The sequence below is a fragment of the Vanessa tameamea genome, chromosome 8, assembly GCF_037043105.1.
Source record: "Vanessa tameamea isolate UH-Manoa-2023 chromosome 8, ilVanTame1 primary haplotype, whole genome shotgun sequence".
In the NCBI taxonomy this organism is placed as follows: domain Eukaryota; kingdom Metazoa; phylum Arthropoda; class Insecta; order Lepidoptera; family Nymphalidae; genus Vanessa; species Vanessa tameamea.
This window is the reverse complement of record NC_087316.1, coordinates 7,540,748-7,563,480: the sequence shown is the minus strand read 5'-3', so window position 1 is coordinate 7,563,480 and position 22,733 is coordinate 7,540,748. Positions and strand designations below refer to the sequence as shown.

Here is a 22,733-nt window from a genome sequence, read left to right as displayed (position 1 = left end):
GATTTAGGTTTCATAATCCATCAATACATAGGGCCAGCTTGATGCTTTAAGACGTTCTTATGACGACGGACATAAGAAAAATAATGCTATCATAACAATCAGTTGAATTTGTTGATATATCTTGTATCATTTGGTATTGTAGATTCACAGCTAATTTTTTTTTAATTGTCAAAAATATTTTAAATTAAATTACAATTTAAATTTTTTACATTACATTAAAAAAAAAATTTTTTTTAATGTATATATAATTTTTGCGCCCCCAAACTTGGGAACTAAGATGTTATGTCCCTTGTGTCTGCAGTTACACTGGCTCACTCACCCTTTAAACCGGAATACAATAATACTGAGTACTGCTGTTTGGCAGTAGCATATCTAGACGTTCACTCTGACTCAATAATGTATAGCATTGTACCATCTACATATTATATTATATTATTATTATTAAAGGAATAGAACTATGTATTGAACCATGTAATGTCAGAGTATAAGGTGTCAAAAGATTATGAATAATAAATACTTTATTATTATTATTATTTATTATTATCTGATGAGTGGGTGGTACGTATGACTTGCACAACACCTAGTAACCTACCAAGTAAGTCAGTTTCAAAATATGCAATATTTTAATGATTATTATAAATTTTATCCGAAACAAAGTATATCGTCTACTATATTGGAATCTAGTACAGACAAGCATAATAATGATTAAACTGACGTTTGCATATTTTCTTCAACACGAACGAAGATAATAGTAAAGAATAGACAAACTTTATCAGTACGTACGACCGACATGATATTAAATAACATAAGAGTTGAGGCAAATAGTTTAGAAGACTTGGAATGAATAGAGAAGCAATCAACAATATCTGTGGCCGGCTATCATTCTACTTATAGATTACAATATCAATTAACGACTACTTGTTAATGCAACAAACGACTTTTATAATTGTTGTCTGGCAGAACTGCGGTCAAGTATTCACGTGCCCGAGCTATTCTATTCAAGAGAGGGATAAAAATAAAAAAAATAACGTTTAATATAGATTTATTTTCTTATACGTTTAAATATTTTGAAAGAGTTATGTCAAACAGTTTTTTCAAGAATAGACGGCTAGACTGAAAAGTTTATAGTCTCCTTATCGAAGCTCCTTCGAATTGTAAAACATTGTACTTCTATCATATAGATCAATTTTACACAAAAATAACAAAAAAATACTTAAAAACCTAATTGAGCACCCGACCTTTGGTTCATTATTTGTCTAATATCCAAAAAGTAATGAGTCAAGACAAAAAAATACCCAAATAATCTTTCCTATATTGGAAGATATTACATATCGTACTTTAAAAAAATAAAGCGACCACCGCTTTAAACGTAAATCATATCGAGGAAAATCGGCCAGAAATTCAGTACTTACCCTTTTTGCTCATTTAATTGCATATAAAACTTTATACAATGAACTTTATTTTATGTTAGTATTAAACACTTATTGTAAATAGTTTGTATAACATTACATAAGGCAAAAGTTATCGCAGTTGTGCTCATTAAAATACATTTTAGTTGAAAGTCAGCTGTTGCCTGTTGATCGTACAAATATCACGTGTACATGGCAACAGAACTTTATCATTGTCATCTTTATAAAATTAAATGTATTTTATTTGTAATTATTAGAAAGAAAGAAAAAATATATGAAAGTAAAGTTACACATTAATTTATTAGATCTTGAGTGTACAAAGCGGTCTTATATATTAAGGATAATTTATTATATATAAAGGATAACTTCAGTAAGGAACCGGGATAGTGCAATTATTATTAGCTTTAGTCATATCCGTAGGAATAGGGAACGACTTGAAATTAATTGAATAACATAACTTAGAATATTTTTTTATTTTGTCTTTAGACTAATAAGAACGAAAGGGAGTAAACCAGATTTTTTATTTCTTTTTATAATATAAGTAGACGGACGGGCATTAGGGCCACCCGACGGTAAGTCATTATCGTCATAGACATTAGAGCCGTAAGAAATACTGACTATTCCTTAACAACAGTACGCCACCAGCTTGGAAACTAAGAGATCACGTCCCTTGTACCCGAAACACAATAATGTTAAAAACTGTACTGCTGTTTGGCGGTAGAATATGCGATGAGTGAAAGATACCTACCCAGACGGGCATGCATAAAACCCTAACACCAAGGGCTGGATAAAGCGAATTAGTTGAGATGACAAGTTAAAAAAGAAGATAATACTTCCTTATTATTATTTCTTTAGGTTATACATCTACGAACTCGATTACTAAATAGATTATGTAAAAAAAATTATCATGTATTTTTTGAGTAACTAATGACAATAACAACTAAACTATTAATACGAAACTAAATTATATTAATGAGGTAGTCAAGTTAAATATGTTTAAAATGATGACACTACAAACTACAAACTTAAAGTGTAGCTGATTTCCAAAAATACCTGAACTGAAAATTAGAAGATATGTTTAGGGAAGTACTTGTATTAAGTTAATAAAGCGAAATTTAGTAATAATAACAAACGGTATACTTGATCAGCAAATGAACACAGACACAGTGCGCATGCAATCAGTTGAAGTGGATGCACTCCGAACACGGAGCGGTAACGATATTGTCATCCAGTAGTGATATACTTTAAGAAATTTATTTTCACATAATGATTTGTTTAGCAAAATCGACCTTAGTTAAGCTAAGGTCGATTTTTAATAAATATCTAGATGAATCGTGTATTTTTTTATTAAGAGGTTAAATCCAACTTAATCCATAGCCATGAGAAGAAATAGTGATCATGCCTTATGCCATCAATATGTCGCCAACTCAGATAGTATGTAATGATACAGGTCGATTGGCATATTAAATATAAACACAAATTATTAAGAATTGATGTGTGGCTCTGGAATAAGTGACTAGTGAGTGGTACGGTACCTTCCCATATGAACTTGAAAAACGAACCAACATCAGTGAAATTCTACTTTATCTTATCTTCGTATTAATAAGTAGGCATAAACTGGTGTCAACAGCGCTACGCACCTCTCAAACAAGCACATCCCATGATATAGCCCATCATAGACACCCGCGACGCAGGCGGCGCGGGCGGCCGAGGCTGCGGCACGCGCCTGCCGCGCGGCGGCGCTCGCGACACCGCGCCCGCGTTTATACACCACACTCAACTCTACCGCTCGCGCAATATTCGCTCTGACCGTCTCGGTACCGAATCACTCTTGTTAAACATCTTCTCGATACTCGATTGTGTACTAGATTTAAGAAGAGATTGTCTAAGATGTGATTCATGATTCGGTAAATCTTATGTTATTGAGAAGCTAAACTACGAAGAAACTAACTAGTGATAATTATCAAGTAAACATTTCCTTTTAAACTAACGTAATTTTCGTAATAGATTTCTAATTAATCAGCGCCATGGGAATACAGTCGGTGCAGCGAGTACGATCGCGTGCTGCGACCGGTGTCGATCGATATAGCCTGCTAAGTTCGCGCCTCGCGATCCCCACGGATCGCAAGCAACACACGGTTTTTATATGTAGGTTATAAGGACTACTGAAATTATCAATATTTTTTACTTAAAACATTTATTTAAGAAATAATATGTATACGAAACCTTTACAAATAAGTATCAAAACAACATATGTCTTCAGCAGACTCGTATGAGTTAAACGGATGGAATACAAACAAATAAAGAACGGACCTTTAACTAACTTCAACCATTTTCCAATTACGTGTAAAATAGCTCACACTTGAAAAATGTATGATATTATATCATACATATATGATAGTTCAATATTTATATTGACTTGAGACACATTTTAAACGATACGCGCAGGGGGTCGTTATCAACATCGATTTTAAACGTTGGGTAACACTGGGTATGATGGTATGTTATCATGGGGGCTACTGGGGAAAACGCAGGTGCATGTGTCGAGGAGCAGTCGAGTTAGGTTAAGTCTGTGGGCTCGGAGCGCGGGCGGGCGCGGGCGCGGGCGGGCCAGCACTGAGGCGCGCGCCGGACTGCCGCCCGCGCCCGCGCCCCGCGACACCCGCGCCTGCAGCGCCCCTGTCACCACCCGACACTCGATCTAGACTTCCTACATCACCCCTATACACTGTAAGCGTATTTTTTATAACGACCAATCGGTAAAGCCCTAGCTTGTAACCGATCGTTTGATTACACGAGTGTCCTGTTACTATAAATTTAAATAAAATATTCTTAAGTAAACAACAATTTCGATTAAAAATTAAGCCCCTCAATTATTTGGACTTTGATAATTATAATAATAAGTACGATACTTAAAAAAAGTTTTAAGAACAAGGAGATCGAAATAATTGCAATCGCTGCAAAGGGAACAATCCGAGCTTGAAAGGTAATTAATTCGTAGTCTGTCTGGTGCTGACGTCACGTGCAGTTCGTCCGCAGCGGCCGCGCGGAGGGCGCCGGCGGTGGCGCGGTGGCGGGGGTCAACGTTCGCCGATCGTCCTGCCAGGAAGCCGCTAATTCCCGCCACGCGTTGCTTTTCTATACTCATGAATACGCGCAACACGTATTTTTTTTTTCTTTTCAGCGGAACGTTAGTCAATGAGAAAGCATTTTAAGTACAGCAGTGTAAAGCTTTCATACTGAAAGCTACTCGAAGACTTTTACGCATTTACCTCTGTTTTAAACCGTAAAACTATCATAAAACAAAATCTATCTCACCTACTATTCTCACTTTTGAAACAACACGAGATAAACGATCTCGTGAAACGTCTAGTCAATAGTTGATACGTTTATAATAATAAACATAGCACAAATTATTTACATCATAAAATAAATACGCATGCATATATAATTACTATGTGAACAATGAGTTGTCAACATACCGATAACGTTGTTGTTCTGATGATGGTGGTGCGCGGCAGCGGCTGCGGCTGCGGCGACGGCAGCAGCGAGCGCGGCCTGCTGCTGAGCCAGCTGTGATGCGAGTTGCGCCTGTAGCGCCGCGTGCATGGCACCGCGCTCCGGGATACCATCACGCTCATTTCGCGTTTCTTCACCGCCGTACGTGGGGGATTCCTCATCTAAGCAATGCGTATTCGTAAGATATTTATATGCGAAACAACATAAAGACGCAATAACAAAACGGGTACTAATAAATATCTCTACATTATAACAAAATAATAGATATTTTGCACAACATTCCTTGCATCATTAAATAACATTTGTCACATCAAATTACAAGGAATTTATATAGAAAATTAATAATAAGAATATGTAAGCGTACGTAATAATCATAACGACACTAATATTATATTAAACAAAAGAATATTTTTCAAGGTAACAGTTAGACTGTAAAAATAAGTAAATAATTTAATATTCACAAGCGATTATACTGAAAAGTGTAACCAGCCAAGTGTTTTGTTGTTTGTAATAATTGGAATTAGTATTATTTTAAACAGTAACTCAGACAAATATGAAGCACAGGCAATTAAGAAATAAAAGTTTGCTACGAAAAGGTGAGATTGCGCTTCAAAATAATAATTAATTCTAATTAACGGTTCGAATTAATTTCGTACGAAATCACCGTACTTTTATTAACGGATACTGAGATCTGTTCAATTGTTTGATAATAATTATTTTATCACTAAAACTTTGCGCAGATGATTTTACACAATCGTATAGTTGTTTCACACATTCGTTTTGTTATTTAAACGAAAATTATATATTATTATATTTTTTTTATTAATGTTTTTTTTGTATATTATATATACTCTTTACTAAAATTTTAAGTTATTTCAATTAATTAAAACTCATTGAAATTTCATCAATTACACATAAAATAAACATATTTTTTTTTTAATAAGAACGGGTCTCAAGTCGCTGTCTGTGCATGTCATCGTGGTTGCTAATTGTCTGGTCACCCTTTTTCTCATTTATTTACTCCGATGCTTCGGAAATGTCCACAATATCACTATATATTATATATAAATTTGGTAATATACATAAAATGACTTGGTTCTCACCAAGATGTACAACATATAAAGCATATTTTTTGCCAATTAGTAACACATCATTATTTGAGTAGTCCTTAAAACAACTAACTGCTTCGCTTTCTGGTCGGTGTTAGGGTAAGTTTGATGGCCTAGTCAGCCTATTCAGTACTAACACATCAAAATCTAAAAAATCTTTAATCAAGTAGGATCTTATTTCAGTGCTGATTTAAATGTAAAGCTACCAACGGTTCGGAAAGTAGATTATACCGAGAAGAACCGAGAAACACTAATTAAATTACACGTTTTATGTGCATATTATACAATTCAGGCAATGCTTGGTGCATATAGTATAACGAATGATCGGAGTTTAAATTCCGAACAGGCTCCACTGAGATTTCATGACTTTCATTTGCGTTTATAATTCATCTCGTGCTCCACCGTGCAGGAAAACATCGCATCAAATGTTACTGGTATCGGATATAATTCTACTAGAATAAAAGACATTGTTTAAGTTTAAGTTTACCAATACCGCAACGTGGATTAAACTCTAAACCATGTCATTAATGAAAGAGGAAGCATTTGCCCGTAACAGAACATTTACGGGCTTTCATTATTGTTGTAAAAACTTATGTCTATTTTGAAGCTCAATAATTACTATGATATTTCAGTTCCGTCACACTGCCATATCGATTTAGTATGTATTTTTTTTAAATATACCTTACCGCCATTTACAACGGGACGTTGTTTCTCTAAAAGGATTCAACCCACAAAATGTTACTTCTGAGTTAATCGAGTTTAAAGTTTCACCTGTGTTTACTTATAGTTGAGCTTGTTTGTATTTATTGCTTCCTGGAGAAATATTTGTATAAATGTACCATATTTCATACAAATAAGTTAATCAAATCGAAAATATCGACCTTTACGACTACTGTGGTATACTTAACTCATTTTCGATCAGGTTGTGGGTTGGATCCTTTTTGAGAAACTACGTTCAATGTAATGTATACTTTAATAACTTAAACTATTTTTGTAATCCTAAACCATATTAGAGAAAACATCTTACTGTCTTCGGGTACTGGGGTTACCGGACTCTCCGGAAGAAGAATTCCTTTTTGAACTAACTCATCTCTATTCGCTCGGACGGATATCTTCCTTTCTAAGGCTGTAAAGAAATATATTATAAGCATTTTCATTTAAAACAAGGAGTGTAATGTTTATATAACCGGAAACAATTAAATGAGTCTGCGGGAAAGTGTTTATAAATCAAATCCGGCTACTTGATGGTAGAATTATGAGAGGTGTCATTTTCTCCATTAAAGTTGTAGGATAAGTAGAATATTTTATTTAATGGTGATAAATTGGAATTACTGGAGTTGTTCAGAGAAAATATCTGAAATATCATACAATAAAATTCATCAAATTATATATGTATGTATTTTAGAATTTGAATAAAGGATACTTCAATAGTAAACCTAACCAACCTAATAAAGCACAAATGTTGAAATTTTCAACATGGCGCCTAAGATGGCCGGTTACGTAAAGAGTCTTATAAATTCCTTCTACTTGAATCTTACATTACAAAACATATATTTTCAGATTAAGATTTCAAAAAGTAAATCAAATTTTTGTAGTCTACAAATATAAACAATAAACCGCAAATAAAATAGTTATTTTAAGGACTCGTTTCCAAAAAATAACAATCGCGCCGTCGAAACAGGTTTTTAACATAACTTGACTCGTTTTATTGGATAATGTCACTATCAACATCATCAATTTAAAGAAGCATCTTATCATTCAGTAAACGAATCAACATACAATATTACGTATCTTCATTGTCATTGGCTCATTTCTTTGCATTACAACAGAAAAGCATAATAAGTTCCATTTTTTCTAAAGCTTCGGTTATAAGTTGCAAGTGTCAGCTTCTCCAAAAGTAAGCTAAAAGCACACGGTTTCGTATGCCTAAAATACGGAATTTACAAAGTCAAAAGAAGACATTGATTTTATCTGAAGATCACAACGACACTAATTAGCTTGCTTCTGATTTACGAAATACTTCATGCCCGGTCTTCATGAAAAAATAATGTTTATCTATCGTTACAATCATGTCGTAGGCAATTCAACCAATCCACAGTGAAGCAGTATGCTTCTTTTTATAATAGGTGGGTAAGTAAAATAGGGTTGGGAAAGAACCACCACATACATAGACGCTGTAAAAAATATTAAGAATTGCTTAAATAACCAATGATAAATGCTAGAAAAATTTAAAACTAAGTAGTACCTGAAACCTTTAATTCCAATGACTCACTCACCCTTTAGACCGTACTATGTAGTGCTGTTCAGTGGTAGAACAAGTGATGAGTGGGTGGTACCTACCTAGGCGAGGATTCACAACGCCCTATCGCCAGATAAGTATGTAGAATAAGATTATTCATAAAAGAAGTAGGGTGTTTGATTCATACATCACATAACGACTAGAATTCAACCTCAACTTTATTTCATATATATTCTAATGGAGAATTATTGCCTCACTTGTTTAGCAACGAACTTATACGGCTACAGATTTCGTCCTGTCCGTCCGTTTCGTTCTTCAGAGTCCTGGGTATATTTCCCGTGTCAGTACTATCAAGAGTTTACTGGGATTTTTTTGTCAAGAATTCCTTGGTAGCAGCACTAAGTTGAAGTAATATTATAAAAATCTACACAAGTGGCCGAATTCATAATTTCGTTCTATAAATTAAAAACTTAAACAAGCGTTTTAAATTTAAAATAAATAATAAACTACTTTTGTAATTATTATTAATTGGATTCGCTTTTAAGTGTGGCCATATATGCAATGGAGATAAGCGTAGTTTTTAAAATCAATGTCTTAAGCATTCCAAAATATTATGTATCAAGAAATTAACCCGAGATAGGCTGTTCTTAATAGCAAAAGTCTATTCTTAAGACTTAAAAAAATACTGGAGGTATGATTTTGTGCGCCCTCCATATGGTTACATATATATCAAATATACTTGAGGGTAGAGTTTTGTGCAAACTCGTCTGGGTAGGTACCATCCATTCATTCTAAATTCTACTGCCAAACAGCAATACTTCGTATCGTTGAAGGGTGGGTTCCACTTAGGCAATGGCCTAATGTACAAATCCGATCTAAATATATTATTTTAATCTATAAGGTGACCTTATAGAATAAAATAATATATTTAGATTCTGCCGAACAGAAGTCCTTTGTTTTACAATGTTCCAGTTTGGAACATTCATATATAAAGGCGGTGTTTACCAATTAATTTGAAGTCTGCTTTCTTATGTTCAATAAAAATAATCACTAATACAATTAGAACTATTTTACAAATAGCTATTGTTAGTCGATTCGTTTTTTGGAATCTAAATCAGAAAGTAGAATTCGTTCGTAAGTATATTCGACTTTTGAAATTTGAATCATAAGTTAAACAATTTTAAAAGATAAGAAACTATAGGCATTTATCATTGGTATGTAGTTATGTATATTTGTATGTTAAAAAAACATTGACCTTATATAACGGAAACAATTACTGGTACTTAGTCAAATAGAGGCAATTCTATATAAAAACACGGGATTATTAAAATCGAGAAAATTTATCGTCAAATGTGGAACACACAGCGACCTCACAAATACATCTGTTAATAGGCAAGTACTATTAAGAGTTAAGTTTAAACTGTATTCATACATTAATTCGTAAACATTAAATTCGTGTAAAATAACTTAAAAGGCCATTATTTTTAAATTCCTTTTGTAAATAATTAGTCTCTTTACAGTTTTATTAAGTAAAACTAGCAAGAATAACATTTATCAAACAAATTACCTGGCGCTTTTAAAAATTTGCTCTATGGAAGATAATTAATGATTTTAAGTAACTTACTTCTAGAAGCTGCTTCGAACTTTTCGGACTTCTTTTTCCGTTTCCACTTCCACGGCTTGAATAGTCTACCGAACGCTGAGAACTTGGACTTGGTTCGTTCCGCGGGCGGTGTGCGCGCGCCGGAACCCAGGCTATTGGTACGTACGGCCGAACCATTCTGTTTTTTTACTGCAACAAAACAAATTACTGTTAATGATACGAACATTGGTATTACAATATAATTTTTGAGCATCGGATAATCTTTGTATAACCGAAGGATGACACAATACTTTTAGGTCCATTTAATATAAATACATTTCTTCCTAGCAACTATGAGATGTATTTCTTCCCGGTTGAATGATACTTTAAAAAGACAGCTTAATGCTGTACACTATAATTTTTTCTTTATAATAACTAAATGTGTAAAAAAGTTATTTGTATCTTGCTAACGTGACAACGTGATTATTTTGTTTAAATAATAAATTAAAACTTGTCATTAGTAATTATACGTAAAGGTACGTACTATCAATACAATTGATTTACCAAGCGACCAGTATTGTAACTTTATACATGCCACGCATGTAATACGTGATAATAAACAATTTTAGTTTGTATTAAAACACAATGACGCGCCCCAGTTTCCCTTTTGTACATTGAAACGAAAACACAGTTATTTTTTTATTTTAGAGCAGAACAAATGTAGTTACAACGATTCAACAAGCTAAATCATGCATGTGAATTTATCTACGGCGGCCATCATTAAGTGAGACTAGGCAACTTCGCAAGCGCAAACCATAATTTCATAGTGCAAAAGCCTGGCGTAAATATTGCAAACTCTTACGATGAAATGACAAATCGGAAACGACCAGAGACCAAAGAACGTGAATGTTAACAAAACCAACTTCCAGTTATAGGTTGCTTTTGAAAATTTAATGACCGAATATCCTAATAAGTTTTTATAGCCCCGACCCCGGGTTTGAACCCATGACCTCGAAATTGACAATCTTATAAGCTAACCGCTCGACTAGAAAGACAAATTACCATACTTCAATCATTTACATTTTTTACACAAATCAGATTTTTTTTACGCTATTTTGAAAGGTTATACCTACATACTCACGTTGTAGAATGTGATATAAATGGAGAATAGTGCTTGTTTTGTGCATGTTTTATTGTTTTAATTTAACTTTGCCGTTTCATAAATTCAAATCATTTGTAAAAATACATTGGTAAAGAAGGCATATTATTCGATACAAGATTATTATACAGATGATAAAAAAGCGTGGAGTTAGTTAATGCTTGTTGACTTCCAGGCAGGAGACATAACATACATAATTATATTATAATTGTATTTAACTAAAATCACTGTATTTTGAGATGATGAAAAAGAGTAACTACTGAGTTTCTTGCCGGTGCTTCTCGGTAGAATCTACATTCCGAACCGGTGGTAGCTTTACTTAAAATAGTTTGTTAAATAACGATTCAAAAGTGCTTGTAAAAAAGCCTACTTGAATCAAGTATATTTTGATTTTTGATTTTGTTACATACACCTGCCTTAAGCTTTCTGGCATACCGCGTAGTACTGCTGCCGCACAATAGGTGGCGCGCTAGTTGTATCATAATAAACATTAGCTAGTGTTGAAGACAAAACGATGTTATTGATACAACATTAAAAATGGCAGCAGATTCTGATGAAAGTAATTTGACATTTCTAAAAGACGAACCTTTTTAACTCCACAAATTGACTAAGAAATAATAGTATTGTACGTAGTGTTCATAGATCAGCTGTCTATAATTGCGTACAAAATAATGTAGATTAAAAATAAAAAAGGTAGTTTTTTTGTTATGCCAAACTGATAAAAAATACTAAACCAATATACATTAAACTTATTGAAGAAGATGCAGTTCTATTCGGAGGAGATATCCATATACAATTATACAATATTCGCTTCGCAGTTTCACCCACTTTCAATTTAAACTATTGACATGACACGCAGTAATATTTGTAATAAATATGTGGCAAAGGTAAATTGCAATGTGTTTTAAATTTTCGATATCAGTGTCAACATTTTTATTAAAATCAATGCACAATTTCTAACCATTTAATTTGAATTGCTTGTGCGATCAATAAAATTGTACCGTCCTAACTCATGTATCAATGCATATACATATGTTTTAGGTAGGAATGTAGTTATTCGAAATGCATAGCGAAAAAATTAATAAACCGCAAGTTTCTTTTAAATTATTTTAACGTTGACAAGAGCATTCATAAAGTAACTTAATGGGCATTCTGACCATAGACGTGAGTATTTCGAGAATTAATAGTCAATAGAAGAGAATGTGGTAGGTAGTCAGGTTAGTTCTGCCTGTGTTCTGAGCTGTCGAAAAACTTTTAATTAATATAACGTTCATATTTTATACGAATTATTCTAACGTCATAGTTAAGGACATATAAAATTAATTTATATCGCTATTGAATATGCCGCAACTTTTATAAACCTATCACGATTTCATAACAAGTTAGACCTTCGCAGCGACACTGAGATAAAATCTGACGAACGCACGCCAATACACGCTTACATGCCGCCCGACATGTTTCTACAGGCAAAGCCACTCTCACATACACATCGGCACAATCAATGGCCCCATTACGTTGTGAATCTATTGTTAAGAATGTCTGCGCCCATCACAACACAAGCGGGAACAATTTAAGTAAATATATACTTCATAATATTATGTTAATTACATTTTTTTTATCTATTATTTTGTTGTGTATGGCAAATTCTATTGTACATGAGTACATAAATTTCACTGTGATAATGAATAGCCTATTTTTAGTATACATTTTAAGGAATAAGCTGGTTGGCCATTTTTGTACGAAAAAAAAATGAAAATCATTACCGTTAAAAATAAATGAAAAACATTTATGAGAATAATAGGCTTTTTTACGCTTTTATTTTAGTTATAATACAAATAGAAAATGTGAATTAACGATAAAGAAAAATTAACCTTTTTATATTTTTTGCTAACCTATATTATTACCAATAATACAAATCAATAAAATATATATGTAATTTAAAACGAGTTTTTAATGTTCTAATCACTCAAATACTAACTGCTATGACTATGATTTAAAGGCATAAATTTGGCCTTCTCAAAACCAACTAAATATTATTATTTTGTTCATTAAATCTTTGTCACTTACTAGACAAGATTATATTATAATTTATGTTAAATTCGTGAATGTTAATTACTGACGAGCTTATAGGAATATACGACGAGCTAATCATATAAACGGATTTGTAAAAAGTGTACGTCTATGAGTAGTATAGCCACTATGTATTATAGCATTGCTTCCCTCAATTTTTCATAGTTATATATAGTTTACGAACATCCATATGAATACAGAATATCGTGAGAGTGAGAAGTGTGACGTAATAAAAGAAACATGACTCGTAGCTGAGTGTTTTCGTTTATATAAAAATATAATATTAATAATATAAATATATTCAATAAATGCGGAGAACATATTCAAATTAACATTAATATATTTATTTATCGACATATTACAAACGTTTCTAGTACCCATATAATTTTATATAATGTAAAATAATGTTGTAGCATAACAGTCTAAAGATGTACATACATTTTACGAGAATTAATTACGCATAGGTATGACAATGCTAATTTTATTTTTATTACACGATAATGATTTTTAATAAGTTTTCTGAAAGAATAATAAGCATGAGCGTAGAGGTGGGGAGGAGAATAGGACGACCTAAGAAAACATGGATGGAGTGCGTGAGGAGGGATATGAGAGAGAGAGATGGATGTGAACGATCAGATGACGAATAATAGAGGAGAGTGGAAAGAAAAGACATGCTGCCCCGACCTCAAATAGACTGGGACACGGGCAGGGAAAAGAAAAATGACCTTTAATATAATAGTTTTAAAATTCGAAATTTAGAAAATCGTAACAGTTATTCCTTATTCGTAATAGTTGATGCACATGAAAATCTTTCCAATTTCTTCCCTTGGGTATTAAAATATTCGGATGTTATAAAATTAATAATCGCTATGATAACTTGCAGTGAAAAAGTCGTATATTATTGTTTATTTATTTGTTGCGTCAAAAATGTAGTACCGAGTTTATAGCTTCGAAGAGCCATTATGATAATAGTTGAAACTAGAAAGAAATCAATAATGGTCTTTATGACTTAACGAACTATGTAAATCTTGGTCTTATCTGTAATTTCAAACTAATTTTTTCACAAAACACTTTTCCGTACTCCTGTAAAATCAGATCAGCCACTGCAGGGCGACATTATGCAACGTATTGCTAAGGTCTATATAACAGTTCAACGTATCTTACATAATATGTTCCGTTATACCGGAGAATGTTTTTTTTTAACAACATTAACTAATGAATGGCCAAGGAAACAGGAAACACTACTCAAACACATTACTTTTACATGTACAACGGATATTGAAATACTTATTATTGATAAATTAATATGTGCATTAACACTACATTTATTCCCTCGCGATCATGAATATTATATTTTTATGTCAACGTTTTGTGCTGCTAAATTTGGAATAAACATACTTATTTAAAAATGTGCATCTCATTACGGATTACCATTTCTTTTTTCCGCTTAATAAGCGTTTATTGTTTGGTAATTTTCTTGTTCCTTAGTGTAATGGAGTAAAGTTATAAAGGCAAAAGAACGGGATATCAAAGGCAGAATAAGTAGAATTACCACCTTTATATAATTAGTATAAACTAAAAACTCTAATATATTTTTTATGGAATATATTATTATTTACAATAATATTAAAGTTGTCTATATTGAAAAGTTATAATGAAATGGACGGTCCAATCCGTGGTTGAATGCTTTTGATGTTTTTTTTTTAAGTTTTGTATTTAAATAACTACCAACTAAACAGATAATTCATGAAGCGATGAAAAATATAACTTAACCCTTTTCAATTGATTAAAAACGAGGAGATGGCAATATTCATGGTGAAAAGACATTAGACATACAATAATATACGTATTTTAGTTGTTTTAAGGGTTGGTCGTCAGGTGTTAGTCATAAAAATCAAGGCCTGGGTTTCCATAGAGTTCAAACTTGCTTCATACTAAATTTCATTAAACTCAATAAAGTGGTTTGGCCTTGAAAGAGCAACAGACAGCTAGACAGTCAAATAATTTACTATTTACTTATATTTAAGCATCAACAACGTGAACAAAATTTTGTACAAGTCTACAAGCGAGCCTAAAAATAAAATGAGGCATTTGAACATTAATAAACCAATTATGTAAATGACATATTAACATTATCCGTACGAAGTTGGGAAGGAACGCTGGTGTAATATATTAGGGACAAAAAGTTTCAGGTAAATATATATATTATAATTTACCCTTAAGTCATAACAATAGTGATATATTATTTTAAGAACAAATTCATAATAGCTATTGCCAAAATATGTACTAAAATAACACGTTATATTATAAACAAAGTGGTATTTAGATTTTCATTCAGTAATAAAATATCTGTTTGTACGTCAATCAGAAGTATCATGTATTTTGTAACGGTGAAGAAATTAAGTCTACTTAATTATTGAGACAAAACATTTACAGGTTATGATTATGAAATTTTAAGTGGGACGTAAAATATAAGGTCATCGTAATTTGATATCCTTCGTGATTTTTAATAGTTGTATCGCGCGTGGGCATGGATTGGTAGTGAGTGGCCTGCTTTGATAGAAGTAGGGTTTGAATAGACCATCAACACCGGCCTAGGGCTTCAGAACGATTAATCCCGAGGATAAGATTTGCTTCTGATGCATTTAAAAAGTGCTACATACAATGAATTGTGAGTAATGGGAGAGAAGTGATTCATTGATTAGAACATATACATATTTTTTTTAAAAAATAAATTTACCTTGTTTCCTATAAATAAAGGATAAATTCAAAGAATATCCATAATACAATAAATACTTTGAATGATCGTATAAAAGGAAAAACTTCGATTCATCGGCAAATATTTTTCTTATTTAAATATTTCATGTTTTTTTTTTAATAAATTATATTTAGTTTCAAAAAACATTTTAATAACTCAAGTAAACGTTACTTGATTCATTGTGGTTCTGACTCAATGCAATAAACAATAAACACGCAATGATATTTATGAAATTGTTACGATCATGTGCGCTGAGATTTTCGTATAAAGAGGATTTTAATCATTTTTCTGTCAATTATTTATTAGTGTAAAATATGTTGACTTTGGGCTTTGGATAATGTTCACTCGAAATGTAACCAACATTACAGTACAGGGCGGTGATCATTTTCGAATAGCTTCAACATATAATGTTATTGATACTTTGTGATCTATAAATGGAATGTGAAGTATAATAAGATCTGTGCCCAACTAAATCAGATATGTAAACTTTGATAAAGTGGGCTCAATTGGAAGAAAAAAGATGTACGCGCGCGTAAGATACAGAAAAATAAGCACACCTATAGTTGGTGGTACGGCTTTGTGCAAGCCCGTCTGGGTAGGTAACACTCATCAGATATTCTACCGCTTAACAACAGTACTCAGTATTGTTGTGTTCCGGTTTGAAGGGTGAGTGTGCCAGTGTAACTACAGGCACACGGGATATAACATCTTAGTTCCCAAAGTTGGTGGCGCATTGGCGATGTAATGTATGGATAATATTTCTTACAGCGCCATTGTGTTAGGTACTTACGGTATCTCTATCTTAATATATTATATATGAGGATCAAATGATAAAACTTAAATGTTTACTAACGCTTCAACAGACAAGATAATTTACCTTTAACTATGAATAATTATTTTCATAAAACCAACCATTTTCTTTAAAATACATGTTTAAAAAAAAAAGCGTTTCACAATATTTATTTAGAATAATTTAGTACTTTTTATTCGGTTATTATTATTATTATATTTTGTTTACTTCGCTATCAAAATATAATGGTGTTTAGTTTTGAAATAATTAAATTTGTTTATTTGTACTAATATTAGTTATACTTCTGTTTGAAATTTGAAATTTTCTGCGTCCACTAAAACCTCTTTATGTCAACAGTAAGTGTAAGACATAATCAACTGCTATTAAATACCTTTCGACACGTGCAGTAATTTACACTTAAAAACTCTTTAAAAGAAAAATCATTTTATTTTCCGGCCATATTAAACGAATTACTTTGCTTATTATTCTAAATTGTATTGTCCAGCAAAAGGAGGTGTAACATTTCAGCTTAATATATAACAAAAAAATGAATATTAACAAAAAATTGACCAACGCCTAAATAAGGTTTAACCCAAAAAAACTTATAAATAAGGCTTTTTACTTGATGATAAAAAAGCGTAGAGTTAGTATTTGGAACGGGTTTAAAATCCATTTGAAAGATTTGACCCATGCCTTGATAACGGGTAAATTCAAAATAACAAATTTAAAATATTTAAAGCTGAAAACTTGTAACTGAATAAGTAACTTGAACTGCAGTGTTAATATGAGTGAAATATGGATCAAAACGTGCAACTTTTGTTGCATGACAATACAATCGAGGCTACAAAATATTGTAATTTGTTCAAAAAGGCCATCTGTTTAAAAACTTATTTCTGCCGCAGTATATCGTTAAATCGCGACGTAACCTATTAACCTTCGAAACTATTCAACGGAGGGATCTCCTTTGTATTTTTCTTATCTTAAGTGTCAACCTGCAGACGACTATTTGGTCCACTATTTATGCTGATGTCAGCTGTATACGTAAATTAAAAAATGCTGAAGCTTTTAACAAAGTATTATATCGGTTTTTTTTCTAGAAAATACATTGTTATCTTGACAAATAGTGGTCAGTGATTATTATGAAAATAACACGAAATTTCCTACTTATAATTTTTTTCAATAACTGACTGGTATAAACCGCACTGCCTAAACTGGGGAATATAGGAATTCCATATGGAAAAAGGTTACTAAGAAGGATTTTTTCATCTCCTGTTAAGTAAGCGTTAAAGTTTATAGAAATTTGTCTTTTCTGCTGTTAAATATGAAAATAAGAATTTATGTTAATGAGTTAAAGAGGGTGAAACTTACGATGAAAGTTTGTTTGGGAGTTTGTCGTTTTTGAATATTATATGAAAATCGGTATAAAGACTATTTATAAATAAAAAACAGCTAATAAAGCATTTCGAAAGATAAGAATTTAACCTTAATTTAATGTTTTAAATATGGAAATTAGTTTTCAGCCTTCTGCTTATGTGCTGTGTTTTAAAAAATCTTCAAGCAAATCGTTAAAATTGGGCTGAAAATTTGTATGAAAGTTCGACCTTTTTAAGTTAGGAACATAGAAATCGGTGTTTAGCCTTCGGTTTAGAAGTAAAAGATAAACAACAGTGTTTTCCGATGGGATAACTCATCTAGTAGGTATACCGCTAGTGATTAACTTCAAGTGATTTCTTTTTGTTGACATTATATACACTCTCTTTATTAACTTCACTGAAATAATACTGAATATTGATAGAAGAGAAGTTTTTTTATTTAAGCACTTATAAAAAAAATATTTATTATAAAAAATTGAGCTACATTCTTTTTTTCGTGGTCTTTGGCTGATAAACGTGTTAGTTTAAAATTGTAATATTGTGAAGTTGTTGTTGTTGGGTGTTCCTTTTTCCGAACCGGTGGTAGTGTTTAATTTGACCATCAATAACAAAGTATAATGCTTCTATGTTTAATAAAGGAATTTGAGTTTGAGTTTTGAGTTGTTCAGTTATATTAAATAACGTTTATTACTTGAGATATATACTTTATTTAAATGAATTATTTAAAATGAAAATAAAATATTAGATGTTTAATAATACTGATCAAATCCCATATTTTCGTTTATTTAACAAAACCTAACCTAACGAACAATAGTAAGACAGGCGCGGTTTAAAGGAAAATATATACTGCATGTATTGTTACATTCACAACGTGTTCAACAGCAACGAACTAGGATAATCGCTAAATAAATGATGTTTATCAATGTATGCATATAAATTTTACACGACGAGCAATTTATATTCAGCGACCGTAGGCAGTGTTACGAGAACGAAGTCAGCTCAAGCATACTTGTAATCAGCGATTTTAAACGCAAGAACTGATAGATATACAGGGTTATTGGTAATTTGACGTATTCCCGTTAGGAGGTGATTATTTGCGATAATTTTAACCCCCATATGCACTCAAAAATGGTTCACTTTTGCATCATGCATATGGGGGTATCCCTATCACCTCCTAACGGAAATACGTCGAATTACCAATAACCCTGTATATTCACATATAATAATAGGAAACATTATTATAATGCTGTAGGTACAACAAATACTAATTACCATAAATACTCTCCTTATCATCTTGTTCTAATTATCGAGTAACTTAACGAGTTGATAATAGTAGCTGCTGAGATAAGAAAGAGGACCAAATAAACACGGCTGATGGATAGGAAGTCTGAAAAACCTTTGCGTATCAGTTAAAATGAAAAAAAAAAAACAATTTTAAATTATGAAACAATATACAACAACATGCAATTCTTTATAGTCGCTTTAATACCTATTACTAACAGTACAACACACCACACCAACGCAATCGTCGAACACAGACATGAAACATAAAAGTTTATAGGTGGTCTATAATAACCAACTCTAGACACACATTGAAACAATACACATCAAAGCCTGCAGCATATAATTTGCTCAGTATATATAACTCTAAACCAGGAGCATTTTTGTTAATTTTACTGTACTTTGTCTCTGTAACTGATATGTAACTTTTTAACAAATTTAATGCGATTTTTAGTGTACTTAAGTTTATGTCATTGATAGAAATTATATATATGATTACACCTTCAGCAACGCTATTCTATTATCATTAAATTTAACACAAAATGCTCGACTCAACTGAAATGCTATTTTGATCCGTGGTTTAATTTAAATAATCCAATGATTGCATGTCAACTTTCTCGAATTTGTACGTTAGCATTCGTCTCTACATTATGTTTCGATTTTGTCCTTAACGAATATCTTCACTAGTTATGAATTACTGGGTAGTTTCGCAGCGAGTCACCGATTCTTCATTATTCATATGTCTGTCCCGAGCACGTAGCAAATAGATTGAGATGTATGGCGACCCATATATATACTCGGACTACAATCGATGCTGCTAATGAAATTTAATCAAGGTTTACACATAGCAAGGGATATGATATAGAGCAAACATATTAACAGCACAGTTCAAGTTTTTTTTAATCAATATAATACTAAAGGATAGGGATAAAATATTTTTATAATATTGAATTATCTTTATATTTAAAAAAAAAAGCAGTTGTAAGATACATATAGGCTTGGAATTACACTGTACATCTTTAGCTCAAATGTTTGTTATTTATCTTGATTTTATAATCAACCCTAATCAGTCTATTAAATCTGTTTATATATGTTTGTTTAATCAAAAAGTGTAATTGCGTAGGATAAGCATGGTAGTATGAATCACTTTCAAATCCTAATCTGAACTGTTACAAGTGGTCAATGTCCCAGTAATAATGGGCATATGACATCAGCATAACACATTCGTAATATAGTTTTTTAGCCTTACAATTATTGTGATATCTATTTTGAATATATTCAAAAGACAGACTAGAATATTTTTTTGTCACTGTTTTTTTTTAAATTAAACAATTTAGTAAAGTAGAATATAATTAACATTTTACAGTTTTAATATATTTTTTTTTATTTTGATTGGCTATGGACTTTTAAGCCAATTTAACACTATTTTTTAATAATTAAAGGCGATTTTATTTATATATCAGTAGATATAGTTTTTATCTTTGAAGGAAACGGTCAGGTAATGGCGCCATATTTATATTCTATATCGTTTGTGCGCTTTAAATAGATAATACCATAGCCATAAAAATACTTGAAATAACATCTATTACATAGAACGCTCTCTTGAATACAAAAAAGAAAAAACAATATTGAATACGATATTTTAAAGTTCAAACGATTACAAATAACCAAGCCAACTAACCGGCAACAGCAGCAACTTCTTTAGCCCCGACGTGAAGGAAGTCTGTGAGAGACAATGAGCTAGCAATCAGCTGCCTGCGCTCTTGAAAATCAAGTTGGTCGAGGCTATTGGTCCTGGTACCGCGCACCGCCTGAGCAGGCGCGCTCAAAGACATGTCAACTACACACGGCCATGTCGCATGCACGACATCTTCAGTATTGACAACAAAAACAGCACTTCACTGGTATTCACTACCAAATAAAGACACGATAATCGACACGAACAACACTAATAATTACAATATATTCATGGTACCTGCGTCGCTAGGGACGCACACCGACGGACTGGCGCGCGGGTCGAGACGGGCGGCGAGAAAGGGTGGGGGCCCGCCTGCTGTCGCCCCTGCATGTTGCACTCGACGCGCTTCGTTCGCTGATCCGTGGCATAACTGCCATGGCGATGGCGTACTTTAGCGAAACTACGTCATGACGTCACAGTAACAGAGATCAGTAATTACCAATGTACCTACTTAATCGTGCCGTAGTACCGCCCGTTGTAAGCCGTTCTAAGGCATTTAACTTTTCATTTCATGCCTTCGCACTGGCTTATTACCGAGTTTTATATATGAATATACAGATGTCGTATTCAAATTCATCTACATAGTAATGTAACTCTAAACTACCTATCTCTGGTAACATTATCAAGAACTATTCAAATAATAATTCTATCTTTTAATTTTAACATGAACCGGATATCTCTAAGGAGTATTTATAAGATATACTTAATAATGTATCTCTAACACAACTATAATCTAAATATTAACAACAAGTTAAAGACAAACTAACAATGGATTAAAATGCGACGTAGTTGCTAGCGGTTGATTGTCCATTGATATTCAGAACACAATGCTAAGCCCATGCAGTGTTTGCAGGTAGCAAGAAGTGAACGAGTATGTGAAGTACGGGGATCGTGCATCGACACCAGCGACGATATACCGGGTTTACTTTAACGAAAAAACTCCGCGGACAACCCCACCTACGCACGCACGTTTGTAGACGTGCAGGTGCAATTCGTAGTACTTATATTCATTTATCATTAAAATTTACATTAGAAATAAACTATTTATATAATATGGCGATGGATATACTAAAAATATTTATACCCGTATATAAAAATTGAAAAAGATTTTAAGGGGAAAAACCGAAGGGAATAAAATATATTACATTGTATAAACATTATTATTTTTTCGTGTTGTCCTGCATTGTGACAATTTTTGGTTGAATAAAAACAATTAAATTTTTGAAGTTATCATAAATATAGTCTAACAATCTAACACAAGGTATGTTCATGTGTCTTGTCTGAGTTACCTACTCAGAAAGCGTGTATATCTCAAAATTGTATATAGAAAAGAGCCTAGCTTAGCTTGGACACTTAATAGTTATAAAAAGTCATAGTAACAAAGTTTAGGGAGGAGAACGTATCGTTACTATTACAGTACTTATTATAATTTATTATTTGTAATTAGCTACGTAGACCCATAAATTTATAATACGAGAATTGAGCCAGGACTGATAATAATAGGATATTTGTAGTAGTGACTAAAATAATTAGAAAATGGGACAGCCAGTTTACGCTCTAACAATTCAAAAGTTATTCTTAAAAAAGCCATGTAAAATCACTGTTATATAGTGGAACTACTTTAATTGAAAATTGGAATCAGAAACATTGAACCACAGTGCCTCATCGTATATTCTATCGACGACGACCATCGTAGTCCGATACCA

General features: G+C 32.3%; 1 protein-coding gene across 7 annotated transcripts in view; it reads right to left on the bottom strand.

The window, feature by feature from the left end:
* The window catches only part of LOC113400067 (phosphatase and actin regulator 4B), a 55,752-nt gene that overhangs the window by 21,717 nt on the left and 11,302 nt on the right, over positions 1–22,733 (bottom strand). For 6 of the 7 annotated variants that reach the window (XM_026639451.2, XM_026639454.2, XM_026639452.2 and 3 more), the window contains 3 exons: positions 9,901–10,068; positions 7,065–7,163; positions 4,892–5,089 (listed from right to left, as the gene is read on the bottom strand). In XM_026639451.2, coding sequence (XP_026495236.1) covers positions 4,892–5,089; positions 7,065–7,163; positions 9,901–10,068 — 465 coding nt within the window. Of the gene's footprint in view, positions 1–4,891; positions 5,090–7,064; positions 7,164–9,900; positions 10,069–20,970; positions 21,370–22,733 lie in introns of those variants that run through there. The other variant, XM_026639453.2, reaches the window with a different exon arrangement.